Source organism: Capra hircus, chromosome 10 (assembly GCF_001704415.2).
Source record: "Capra hircus breed San Clemente chromosome 10, ASM170441v1, whole genome shotgun sequence".
Classification (NCBI taxonomy): domain Eukaryota; kingdom Metazoa; phylum Chordata; class Mammalia; order Artiodactyla; family Bovidae; genus Capra; species Capra hircus.
The window spans coordinates 82052932-82067055 of NC_030817.1; the positions used below are offsets into that span (position 1 = coordinate 82052932).

At 41.3% G+C, this 14124-nt stretch overlaps 1 protein-coding gene across 2 annotated transcripts; it reads right to left on the bottom strand.

Moving 5' to 3' along the window:
• Positions 10115–14124, bottom strand: LOC102174397 (transmembrane protein 202-like). 2 transcript variants are annotated; one of them, XM_013966917.2, is made up of 5 exons: positions 14031–14099; positions 13195–13444; positions 12439–12585; positions 11761–11892; positions 10115–10873 (listed from the first exon to the last, which is right to left on the bottom strand). In XM_013966917.2, the coding sequence occupies exons 1-5, from the start codon at positions 14049–14051 to the stop codon at positions 10650–10652; spliced, it is 774 nt and encodes a 257-aa protein (XP_013822371.1). In that variant the 5' UTR covers positions 14052–14099; the 3' UTR covers positions 10115–10649. The 2 variants fall into 2 exon arrangements, with proteins under 2 accessions (XP_013822371.1, XP_013822372.1); XM_013966918.2 differs by lacking the exon at positions 12439–12585 and having other exon boundaries at positions 14031–14124.

Sequence of the window (14124 nt, forward strand, 5' to 3'; positions counted from 1 at the left end):
AGCTCTTCACATCAGGTGGCCAAAGTATTGGAGTTTCAGCTGTAGCATCAATCCTTCCAATGAATATTCAGGACTGATTTCCTTTAGGATGGACTGCTTTGATCTCCTTGCAGTCCAAGGGACTCTCAAGAGTCTTCTCCAACACCACAATTCAAAAGCATCAATTCTTCTGCACTCAGCTTTCTTTATAGTCCAACTCTCACACCCATACATGACTATTGGAAAAACAATAGCTTTGACGAGACAGACTTTTGTTAGCAAAGTAACATCTCTGCTTTTTAATATGCTGTCTAGGCTGGTCATAATTTTTCTTACAAGAAACAAATGTCCTTTAATTTCATGGCTGCAGTCACCACCTGCAGTAATTTTGGAGCCCAAAAAATAAAGTCTGTCACTGTTTCTACTGTTTCTCCATCTATTTGCCATGAAGTGATGGGACCAGATGCCATGATCTTAGTTTTCTGAATGTTGAGTTTTAAGCCAGCTTTTTCACTCTCAGTCTTTCGCTTTCAACAAGAGACTGTAGTTCTTCTTTGCTTTCTGCATAAGAGTGGTGTCATTTGCATATCTGAGGTTCTTGACATTTCTCCCGGCAATTCCAGCTTCTGCTTCATCCAGCCCAGCATTTCACATAATGTACTCTGCATATAAGTCAAATAAGTAGGGTGACAATACACAGCCTTGACATATTCCTTTCCTGATATGGAACCAGTCTGTTGGTTCCATGACCGTTGTTCCAAGTCCAGTTCTAACTGTTGCTTCCTGACCTGCATACAGGTTTCTCAGGAGGCAGGTCAGGTGGTCTGGTATTCCCATCTTTGAAGAATTTTCCGCAGTTTGTTGTGATCCACACAGTCAAAGGCTTTGGCATAGTCAATAAGGCAGATGTTTTTCTGGAATTCTTGCTTTTTTGATGATCCATCAGATGTTGGCAATTTGATCTTTGGTTCCTCTGCCTTTTCTAAATCCAGCTTGAACATCTGGAAGTTCACAGTTCACGTACTGCTGAGGCCTGGCTTGGAGAATTTTGAGCATTATTTTACTAGCGTGTGAGATGAGTGCAATTGTGCTATAGTTTGAGCATTCTTTGGCATTGCCTTTCTTTGGGATTGGAATGAAATCCCAATTGGGTTCAAGGTCAACACCTTGTATAATCCTTGTGAGAGATCCTGAGACCTAGGACCCAGCTAAGTCACACCCAGATTTTGACCCACAGATACTCTGAGATCATGGGTTTGTCATTGTTTTAAACTGAACTTTCCTTTGTGCTTAGTCACTCAGTGGTGTTCAACTCTTTGCGACCCCATGGACTATAGCCCACCAGGCTTCTCTGTCCATGGGGATTCTCCAGGCAAGAATACTGGAGTGGGTTGCCCTTTTCTATGCCAGGAGATCTTCCCACCCAGGGTTCAAACCCAGGTCTCCCACATTGCAGGCAGATTCTTTACCCTGTGAGCCACAAGGGAAGCCCTTTACTCTAATCAAAATGTCTCTTTTTTTATATAATCAACAGTTTATTAGGTATCGAAAAATTGGTTAGTCTACCTACTACACTCTAGTAGCTTCCCTGGTAGCTCAAAGGGTAAAGAATCTGCCTGTAATGCAGGATTTGATCCCTGAGTCAGGAAGATCCCCTGGAGAAGGAAATGGCAACCCACTCCAGTATCCTTGCCTGAAAAATCCCATGAACAGAGGAGCCTGGAGGTCTGCAGTCCATGGAGTCACAAGAGTTGGACACGAATGAGTGACTGACACACACATACTATACACTGCCTCAGAACTTAGCACTTTTTTATAGCAGTCATCAAATCTGTATAATATTTGTCTTCTCTCTGAGTTGGTAAATTACATAGTTAATATTAGTCACTCAGTCATTGTCCAATCCTTTGGGACCCCATGTACTGTAGCCCACCAGACTCCTCTGCCCATGGAATTCTCTAGGCAAGAATACTGGAGTGGGTAGCCGTTCCCTTCTCCAGCGGATCTTCCAACCCAGGGATCAAACCTGAGTCTCGTCCACTGCAGGCAGATTCTTTACCGACTGAGCTACCAGGGAAGGCCCAAGTTAGACGGTTGGGCAGAGACTAATCTTGTCATGTTTATTACTGTAAAAGTTGAAAGTTAAGTTGCTCAGTCACGTCCGACTCTTTGCGACCCCGTGGACTGTAGCCCACCAGACCCCTCCGTCCATGGGGTTCTCCAGGCAAGAATACTGGAGTGGGTTGCCATTTCCTTCTCCAGGGGATCTCTGACCCAGGGATCGAACCCAGGTCTCCCACATTGCAGGCAGAAGCTTCCCTGAGCCACCAGGGAAGCCGTTATTACTGTAAACTACATATTTAACACCTAGAGAAGGCAGTGGCAACCCACTTCAGTATTCTTGCCTGGAGAACCCCATGGGCAGAGGAGCCTGGTGGGCTACAGTCCATGGGGTCGTAAAGAGTCAGACACGACTAGTGACTAAACCAAACCACATATTTAACACAGTTTTCAACACTTAGAAGGCATACAATAAATAAGATAAAGCTCCCAACTTAATTTTTCCTATTCATTCTCTCTGCTAAATTAGATCCTTACTCTATGTCATATATCAAAATAAAATCCAGACAAATTAAATATCTAAGTATAATGAAAGAAAACTATTAGCAGAAGAAATATTGGTGAATATTTAATCATCTGAGAGTGAGAAAAACCTTACAAAATTAGGACCAACAACAATATCTATAAAGCAAAAGATTAATAGTTTTGACTATATAATTAGAAGTTTCCTTCTGTGAAAGCAACATCCTAAATAAAAAATACAAACTAGAAAAATATTTGATATACCTGACAAAGCATTATTTATCTTTAATGTATATAAATCTCACATAAATTATTGAGAAACATGCATCTATACACATACTAGTGTGTTTGAGGAATGGACTGACATAAAATGAAATACAAATGTCCAATAAATGATTCAAAAAGGTTAACTTTATTAGTCATTGAGATAGAAATTAATAACAACATTTCATTTTCACGTCAGAATGGAAGAGACAATACTGATTTTGATGGGAGAGAAACAGAGATAGAATGATACTTTGTAGGAGTATAGCTTTTCTAGAGGGCAATTTATAAGTATGAAAAATCTTAAAATGAGCATACCCTTTATCCAGCAGTAGAAATAATTCTAGCAAACTAACCTAAGGAAATTTATACCAAAATCTAGCTGCCAAATGTTCAAGGAATGCATTAGTTAAACAAATTATAAATCATGTGCTGTGTGTGTGCTCAGTCACTTAAGTCGTGTCCAACTCCTTATGACCCTATGGGCTGTAGCCCTCCAGGCTCTGCTGTCCAAGGGATTTTCCAGTCAAGGATACCAGGATAGGTTGCCATGCCCTCCTCCAAGGGATCTTCCCCACCCAGGGATCAAACCCGCATCTCCTGCAGGTAAATTCTTTACTGCTGAGCCACTGGGAGAGCCCTTTTTTAAAAGCCATGCTACCATTTAAAATTATATAATAGGAAACTATGAACTGATCTGGAAAGATGGTCATGCTATGCAGCTGAATTGGGAAGAAAAGGCAGCTGCAAAGCATGGTTAAAGGATGGTCCTGTGTCCTGTGTGCAGATTCACATGAGTGACTCAGAGGAATTTCTAAAACTTTACTAAGTGTTCATTTACTAATCATAAGATCCACACATTTTAAGTGTACAATTAAAGGATTTTAAATACATTTACAGAGTTGTACAACCATCCCTTTTCAGGTAAAGAGGTTTTTTTCTTTTCTAATTTACCTATATTTTCTTATACTTCTACAATAGGTATGTATAACTGGTAACTTTTTAAAATTTAATTTCCCCTTTTCTACTACTGATATTTCAACAACAACAAAAAAAGACACAAAAACACCAAAATAACTGTAATGGTAGGTAAAAAAATTTTCCAAAGAACATAAAAGGTAGAAAGCAAATACACTTTAATTCTTATGGAAGGATTAAAGACTCATAGAGATTGAAGGACCTGCTCTCAGTCTGTGTAAGTAGGAAAGTGAAAGTGAGCCACCTTGTACACAGGTGCAAAACAGCATACAGACATACTTTTATCCCCCTCTGCTCTCCCTCTCTGTCTCTTACTTTTTCTCTCTCTCTTCCCACCCCCACCCTTGCTGATCCTCTTAATATATATCAGCTCAAAGGAATAAGAACTTTTATTTTTGGAGTTATCCAAATTCCTAATTCAACTTTAATTCTTAAAAGTAAACCTAATCAGGGTGATAAGTATAAGGGAAAACAAATTCAAGAAATAAACAGGAAAATGGAATCAGCAAAAAATGATAATGGAATAGATTGCTCTTTCAAAGGTCAATATCTAATTAACAATTATTATAGCTATGGAAAATATATGGTATATACCAAATAAACATTTGATTTCCCGGGCAAAACTGCAATCATTTTCCATGTTTAAATATCTTATGCCATCACGGAGAAATCAGATCTAAAAATAGGAATGTGATGTGAAATTTTCTGAAGTTTTCTTAATTTTGTTTTACAGAACTAGAACATAAACCTGTATTTCACTGTTAGTGTGTAAGCCAGTGTTATGATAAATATGAAAATATGGGCGAGAAGGATGAAATTCCAAAGCATATCCATGTCAGAAAAAAAACTAAAAATATATTTTTCACACAATAGGATCACAGGATGTTGTGAAACGAGATACTAGTTATCTCTACATCAATCTCTTTATGAATAAGAAAATCAGAAAAGTTATGATTGGCCCGTAGTGATATTACTAGTTTTGTTGTTGTTCAGTTGCTAAATCATGTCCATCTCCTTGCAACCCCATGGACTACAGCACCCAGGCTTCCCTGTTCTTCACTATCTCCCAAAGTTTGCTGTTGTCCTTTAAGTCGGTGATACCATCCAACCATCCAACTGATGTCCCTGCTTTTTAATACACTGTCCAGGTTTGTCATACCTTTTCTTCCAAGGAGCAAGCATCTTTTAATTTCATGGCTGCAGTCACCATCCACAGTGATTTTGGAGCCCAAGAAAATAAAATCTGTCACTGTTTCCATTTTTTTCCCCATCTACTTGCCATGAAGTGATGGAACCAGATGCCATGATCTTAGTTTTTTAAATGTTGAGTTTTAAGCCAGCTTTTTCACTCTCTTCTTTCACCTTCATCAAGAGGCTCTCTAGTTCCTCTTCACTTTCTGCCATAAATTGGTATCATCTGCATATCTAAGGTGTTGACATTTCTCCCGGCAATCTTGATTCCAGCTTGTGTGTCACTGAGCCTTGCATTTCACATTATGTACTCTGCATACAAGTTAAATAAATAAGCAGGGTGACAACATATAGCCTTGACCTACTCCTGTCCCAATTTTGAACCAGTCCATTGTTCCATGTCTGGTTCTAATTTATCTAATACTAGTGGGCTTCCCTGATGGCTCAGAGGATAAAGTGTCTGCCTGCAATGCAGGAGACCCGGGTTTGATCCCTGGGGTGGGAAGATCCCCTGGAGAAGGAAATGGCAACCCACTCCAGTATTCTTGCCTGGAGAATCCCAAGGACAGAGGAGCCTGGCGGGCTACAGTCCACGGGGTCACAAAGAGTCGGACACGACTGAGCGACTTCACACACACACTAATAATAGTATTATTCAGTGTAAATAAAGTTTTAAAATGATCACATGATCATCAGGAGTGTGACTGAAAAATTGTAGAATAAGGAGGCAAAGAAATTGAATTTGTGTGTCGAGGCTGGAAAAAGAGAAGAGGGCATGGGCTAGGAGGGAAACAAACTAGTATGAGTGAGTTAGAGCAAGATAAGCAGAAGGAAATGGGGTCATAGGAGAATTTTAAGTAAATGATGGACCCAAATCTCTTTCGAGATCTGGGCTATGTTGGAATTGTGAGCCTTAAAGTCTTAGTGAACAGTTGGAGGCCAAAAAGTTTGTCTTGCAGTCAGAGCCAAAACAACTTCAGAATGGTAGGTAGCTGCAGGCATACTTGTTTACCACTGGTAAACAAAGAGGCTTTTCTCCAAGAGTTTATGGCATTTTGTCACCATTTTTTCCACTATGGTTCAAAGTTACCATAACAATAGCAGCACTCCTAAGAGTTCTACAGACCTCGTCTAGATAGAACTTTTCTTCTACAATGGGTTTATACATAATCTTCATATGCATAATCTCTCATAAACAGCAGAGAGCATTGGGAATTAGAATCTTTACAATTTGCTTTTGGTTCCTCAGAATGTCCAGACAAGTAGAACTGACTGGATGTAGAGCTGGAAGGGATTTTACAAGTCCTGATTTTACAGAAGGAAAAACAGAGGCTCAACAGAATAACCTGACCTGCCCAGTACCAAAGTGACCAACAGCAGAACTGGCACTAGAACTGCAATTGCCTAATTTCTAGTGCAATGCTCTGTCCACTCTGCTGACCACTTGTAAATTTAAAGTGTCTTAAAAAAGATCTGATGCAGGGATTCCTAAATACTTGACCAGGAAATTGTGCTAGATTGGCTTTAAAAAATTATAAGTAGTGGGGGCAGGTGGAGGGATAAATTGGAAGATTGGGACTGACATATACACACTACCAAATATATATGAAATAGACAACTAATAAAGACCTACAGTATAGCACAAGGAACTATACTCAATACTCCATTATGGACTACATGGGAAAAGAATCCTTTAAAAAATATATATATATATATATATACACACATAGTCAGTTATATATATTTTATATATATATATATATCAGTTCAGTTCAGTCGCTCAGTCATGTCCGACTCTTTGCGACCCCATGAATCACAGCACACCAGGCCTCCCTGTCCATCACCATCTCCCGGAGGTCACTCAGACTCATGTCCATCGAGTCCGTGATGCCATCCAGCCATCTCATCCTCTGTCATCCCCTTCTCCTCCTGCCCCCAATCCCTCCCAGCATCAGAGTCTTTTCCAATGAGTCAACTCTTCACATGAGGTGTCCAAAGTACTGGAGCTTCAGCTTTAGCATCATTCCTTCCAAAGAAATCCCAGGGTTGATCTCCTTCAGAATGGACTGGTTGGATCTCCTTGCAGTCCAGGGGACTCTCAAGAGTCTTCTCCAACACCACAGTTCACACGCAATTCTTCGGCGCTCAGCCTTCTTCACAGTCCAACTCTCACATCCATACATGACCACAGGAAAAACCATAGCCTTGACTAGACGGACCTTAGTCGGCAAAGTAATGTCTCTGCTTTTGAATATACTATCTAGGTTGGTCATAACTTTTCTTCCAAGGAGTAAGCGTATTTTAATTTCATGGCTGCAGTCACCATCTGCGGTCATTTTGGAGCCCCCAAAAATAAAGTCTGACACTGTTTCCACTGTTTCCCTATCTATGTCCCATGAAGTGATGGGACCAGATGCCATGATCTTCGTTTTCTGAATGTTGAGCTTTAAGCCAACTTTTTCACTCTCCTCTTTCACTTTCATCAAGAGGCTTTTATATATATATAAAATATATATATTTTATAAAATATATATATATATGCTGTCTAGGTTGGCCATAACTCTTCTTCCAAGGAGTAAGTGTCTTTTAATTTCATGGCTGCAGTCACCACCTGCAGTAATTTTGGAGCCCAAGAAAATAAAAGTCTGTCACTGTTTCCACTGTTTCCCCATCTATTTGCCATGAAGTGATGGCACCGCATGCCATGATCTTAGTTTTCTGAATGTTGAGTTTTAAGCCAGATTTTTCACTCATCTTTCACTTTCATCAAGAGACTCTTTAGTTCTTCTTTGCTTTCTGCATAAGGGTGGTGTTATTTGCATATCTGAAGTTATTGACTTTTCTTGCCGCAATCTTGATTCCAGCTTCTGCTTCATCCAGCCTGGCATTTCGCATAAGGTACTCTGCATATAAGTTAAATAAGGAGGGTGACACTATACAGCCTTGTCGTACTCCTTTCCAATTTGGAACCCGTCCATTGTTCAATGTCTAGTTTTAACTGCTGCTTCTTGACCTGCATACAGATTCCTCAGGAGGCAGGTAAGGTGGTCTGGTTTTCCCATCTCTTTAAGAATTGTCCAGTTTGTGTGATCCACATTGTCAAAGGCTTTGGCATAGTCAATAAAGCAGAAATAGATGTTTTTCTGGAATTTTCTTGCTTTTTCTATGATCCAATGGATGTTGGCAATTTGATCTCTGGTTCCTCTGCCTTTTCTAAATCCAACTTGAACTTCCATCTGGAAGTTCTTGGTTCATGTACTGTTGAAGCATGGCTTGGAAAACTTTGAGTGTTACTTTGCTAGCGTGTGAGATGAGTGCAATTGTGCAGAAGTTTGAACTTTCTTTGGCATTGCCTTTCTTTGAGGTTAGAATGAAAACTGACCTTTTCCAGTCCTGTGGCCACTGCTGAGGTTTCCAAATTTGCTGGTATATCGAGTGCAGCACTAAAACAGCATCCTGTTTTAGGATCTGAAATAGGTCAGCTGGAATTCCTTCACCTCCTCTAGCTTTGTTGGTAGTGATGCTTCCTAAGGCCCACTTGACTTCGCATTCCAGGATGTCTGGCTCTAGGTGAGTGATCACACCATCGCAGTTATCTGGATCCTGAAGATCTTTTCTGTATAGTTCGTCTATGTATTCTTGCCGCTTCTTAATCTCTTCTGCTTCTTTTAGGTTCATACCATTTCTGTCCTTTATTGTGCCCATCGTTGCATGAAATGTTCCCTTGGTATCTCTAAATGTTCTCTATGATTTTTCTCAACCATCAAAACATCCGCTTAGTAGTATTTGGCTATGTAATTATCTAATCGATCGAAGTAATCTAAATTAAGGTATGACTAAAATTTTAACTGTCCTCACAGAGAGTCTGTTCTTTCATATGGACATCTGCTAATTCCTATTTTCCAGAAAGAATACTGGAATACTTTTAATACTCCCTACCCTTTTTCACCCTTTATTCTCAATCCTGGTCCCTTATCTAATGTTCTAGAAAGTAAACTATGTGGAATGGTGATACTATTTGTTAAGGCCCCCTTTTTTGCTAGAGTTAAATTTGTTTCATCAGTTGCTTTGGTGTCCAGACACATATTGTTTTTCAGATAAAAGTATGAAAATAGGGGTCATTTTTAAAAATTGGAGGATAATTGCTTTACAATGAGGTCATATTTAAATGGTGAAATTGAAGGCCATAGAATTTAGCTAATAAGAGATGCACGCTTCCCCAGTGACTCAAATGGTAAAGAATCCTCCTGCAATGCAGGAGATGCAGGAGACACAGGTTTGATCCCTGGGTTGGGAAGATCCCCTGGAGAAGAAAATGGCAACTCACTTCAATATTCTTGCCTGGGAAATCCCATGGACAGAGGAGGTTGGTGAGTTACAGTCTGTAGGATCACAAAGACTCAGACACGAGTGAGCATGCACAAAAGATACTGGCAGGCAGAAGCAGTAAAAATATCGACCAAAGGAGTTAAGAGTGAGTTTTTCATGGTGAACTACTCACATTGCAAACCAAAAAAACTAGCTTCTGGTTTTGAAGGCCACAGCCCCTCTGCAAAACCATTTAAACTCTCTCTGAAATTCCGAGTCTAGATAGTATACTCTCTTTCAGAGTCTGTTTTCCTTTTGCTTTTATCTTTTTATTTCCTTTCCAGTTTCTGAAAATAGTCAAAAAAACATGGGCATCACCTACATTTTTTTTAAAATGAGCTATCTGAATAAAAATAAGAAGTGACTAGCCAAAAGTAGCCTTGGAGGTAGAAAACTAAATTTAATTACTCTGACTAGAAAGTTACTTACTAAAATAACCTGGGGTTGTATGTACCAACAGGAATCATTTCTCTATTAGCCACCATTTATGGCCAAAATAGCACTAGACATTTCAGAGCCTTGCAGGTCAAGGCGAAAGAAAGTTAAATATTTGCCAAAAGTCAGCCTAGCTCATTAGGGGAGGGAGGTCCCAAAATGAGAGTTTGGATTTCCGAACGCATTGCTCTTTCCGTTCTGCGGAGATGTTCCATTTTGTGGTCATGGAAATCTGGAAAGGCTTTAGAGGATTGGGTGCTCCATCTTTTGCAGCCTTTCCTAGTCACAGAATACAGCACTACATGGAAACTTTTTTAGTAAGCTTTATTTGAGATTTGTAGGTTGTTGGCATCTTTGACCTATACCATACAAATGACTCTCTTTCATGCATAATATCAACCTCTTTAGTGGGTGAAGCATAATCTAGTGGGCGGGGTGGGGGGGGGGCGGTTCAACAGGCACCCTACTCTCCTCTCAGAATTACCTCTGATACTCCTACTCCTCTTCAAACAGAATCAACCAAACTTCTTCAGCTCTGAAGGGAAATCTCACTGCAGGGTTTTGTTTTGTTTTTATTCTTTCTCTGCCCTCTACTACCCTGGATCGAAGATTAACTTCTTTTTGTCTTGTTATCATCATTTTTCTCAGCTGAGTCTGTCTTCATCACCCTGGTCTTCATTTTCTTTTCAACAATGTCAGGTCCATTGCCTGGCCTATTCACAGTTGCTGCTGTGTTCTCTGCTCTGCTGTGCCAGCTGGTTCTGCCTCAGTAGCTGGCCTTGCCTGAACTATTAATCCATCCCATATTACCGACTCACTTCCTGCCTCTGGCCCTGTGTGTGTCTCTGGCTCTATGTTTCGGCTTGTGCTCGGGCCCTTGATTGTACCACTGAACTTGACTGTCTTTCTGGTGCCTTACTCACCCCTGAAGAAACACCTGAGTCTCTTCCCTCAGACAGACTCGATTTCACTGTGGCTATATTTCCTACCCTTATCCTTGTTATAGGGATCACGAGGAGGTTTTGATCTGGAGGAGGAACTCGAGAACTTAAGTGATTGAGTACAGAGAGGAACCCTAGAGAAAAAGAAAAGGTCAAGGTCAGCACTGTGGATGAGTAATAGATAAAATCTCAAGTCATCAAACACCCCTGAAGAGTAACACTGACTTAATTATAATGGGATTTGATTAATAACACATTTCTGAACATCCTGTTCATTATCTTCAGGGGCTTGGAATTCAAAACATTAGCCCCAGTTTTTCTGTAACACAATGTTTTCCAGCGGTATGCAAACCAGCTTACTGGGGCACAGGAAGAAAACAATAATTCATTTTTATATTTTTAACAAATAATGTTTAAATTGTTTTTGAGTGTATTTTACAATGTAATGACTATATTAGTAATGTAATATGTGTGCATATTTTATAAACAAACATATACCTGTTTGGAATGTTTGCTAAAAAGGGTCTTATGAAGAGAGAGTGTGTGAGGCAATGGTTTGGAGACTACTGTTGCAGTTAATAAAGATAAGTAGGTGGCTGAGAAAGATTATAGGAGAAGTGTCGCACAGGCAAACTCCAGTGTTATTGCTCTGCTTTATTCTGGAGATCCATAAAGATCCATAAAGTTTATTTGATAGGACAAAGGGAGAGGGGGACTAAGGGACTAGCTTCTGAAAGAGAAGAACTATGAACAGCCCAGTTATATCTTTACCTTCTCTACTTCCCGAATACATCTGTTCAGGGTCCAGGATCATTTTTGAAAAAAAAGCTTTGGATAAATTGGAAGCTCTTGCTTTAGGATTATTCATTGACATGAAAATGACACTTGTAGAATCCTTCCAAGTTATGAGATTTTAATATACCAAACAAACAACCCAAAGAAAGGGAAGAGGAGATAGAAGAGCAATCACGTAAAATTGCATTTTCTGTGCCTTCCCTATCTAACAAGAGCTTTAACTCACCAAGCACCATGTAGAAGATACTGCCCAACCAATTGACATGGTAGACTATCAGGAAATGGGGTTCCAAGACATTCTTACTGTACAGTTTCACTTGCACCAGGAAAAAGATGAGGCAGGAGAGTAGGCAGGCGCCTGGGATCAGAATGAAAGCTATTACTACCTATGATAGCCCTCCTTCTGCCTCCACCCTCTTCCCTCTCTTTGCACTTGCTGTCACCCTCAATGGCCTCAATTATGCCATGGAGACCTATTACATGGTAGTGGTCATGGGAAGACCCATTTGGCAAAGGCCTTCTGCTTTGACTGGAGTAAAGTTGTCAAGGTGGAGCCTATAGATAATATAGACAGAATAAATAGCAAGTTGCTACATGGTAATTTTCCAGGTGCCAGAAGGGCCTCCAGCCTTTATCTCTCCTATGGTCCCACAGATAACCCTTAGAAATGTTTCCATTGGATTAAGCATCATCTTTTCTGGGTCCCCTCTTTCAGAGGTAATAGCCCTGTCTGGAGTAAAAGTTTATTGAAAACTGTCTTTCCTTTGGGAAGAGATAAGGGTCTTATGATAGCAGTATCATGTAAGGCTGGGAACGACTTGATAAAAGAAGGGGAGATGGCACTGGGAGCGGAAGAAATACAAGGACTCTAGGGACAAACTTTTCCAACCTCATCGTGTTGTACCTGAAATGAAACAGAAGATGGATATGCCCAGATCTATGCAGGTTTTGTCTCCTGTCCCTTTGGTGAGAGAGATGCTGAGCCATATAATAATAATGAGGATGGTGAAGGCAGAGATGAGGAAGAAGGCCCTGGAGAATTGGAGGTAGTCTGCCAGGGGAAGGGGAAAAGGAGAGGCTTGACTGGAGTGAAGGACACCTGCCTTACAGAAGGCTGAACAGGGTCTTGGGAAGGGGTGAGGACCAAAGGACGATGGAATCAGGGCTTGTCTTACATGCAATGGAGTCAGAGTAAGGAGCCCCCAAGTTGGGGGGGGTGCTTCACAGGCACCCATGAGGACCCTCTTTCGACCTCCTCATTGACATATGGAATTCCTTTCACGAGGAAAGAAGTAATTTACTCCACAAGGAGGGAAAAGCTGAAATTAGAACCATAACCTTAGGAGGCATGTTATGAAGTAACTCTCATATGAAGGCATAGAATGACCAATATTTCTTTTTCTGAGGGAAGTTGTGAGTGCAAAGGTCAGTAGGCATTAGCTTCCAATAATAAAGGGGCTTTGGCTTTTAAGTCATTGAGGAAGCATGGATGAGGCAAACTCACGCAGCGCCCTGCTTGCAGGCGCTGTCCATACATGCTTGTGAATCAGTGAGGGGGTGTGGGTCAGGGTTGCCAGGAGAAAACAGAGTGGTGAGCGGTGGGGGGATCTGACAGGGTGGGTGTGCCAAAGGAGGGGGCTGGAATCTGGAAAGCACTCACAGGGGGCCTTCGAAGTGTTGCCCCAGCAGAGATCATGGTGGCATAAGGTCCAGAGCCCCGCCAAGAGCTTCTGCCTGTCCTTCAGCACCACGAACTGCACCCAGTGTAAAGGGGACAAGCAGAGCAGCAAGACGCAGGTGAAGCCCGATGAGCAAGCACAAAGATGGCGAACGCTGCTGCGGCTTTTCTGCAGGAGCCGGCGCAGGTAGGGCGGTATGGAGGAAAAGCGGTGCGAGCGGGGCAGAATTGGCTGCGTTGTGGAAGGGAGGAAGACATCACGGAAGGAATCTCAACCCAGGCGTCTCCATCTCCATCCGCAGAAAAGTCAAGCCCTCACTTGTGCTGGGGGGAAGTCGTCTTCCCTCCACACTTCTGACCCCAAGCCTCCCACAACAGTTTTTCAATGTTAACAACTTATTGACCCGAGGTGTATTAATACATCTTTCCTGACCTGAACTTTATTGACTGGAGACGTTTCAACATTCCCTTCCCTAACAAATCGCCTGCTACAGGCATTTGTTTCAGCAAAAATCCCCCATTCAATACTGTGTTAATTTAAAAAAATATTCCGTTTCACCTCTCTCCAGTTTTTAAAAAATGGAGTGAGTTTTGCCTCTCCTACCTCGACACTTGCCCCATGACACACACAAGCTGCTGCCTCGGAAAGGACGTCAATCCCTACCTGGCTCACAAAAGGCTATCCCCACCCTGTAATGGCAACCCATCCCAGTATTATTGCCTAGAAAATCCCATAGACAGAAGAGCCTGGTGGGCTACAGTCCATGGGGTCACAATCAGTCAGACACAACTCAGCACGCAGGCAGACACACACACACCCTGTAGGTTGGGTAGCTCATTCTGCTGATGTTGTAAATGCTCTGGAAGGCCGTTTCATTTCCTTCTCTTCTCTCCATCCTGGCTTCTGGCTCA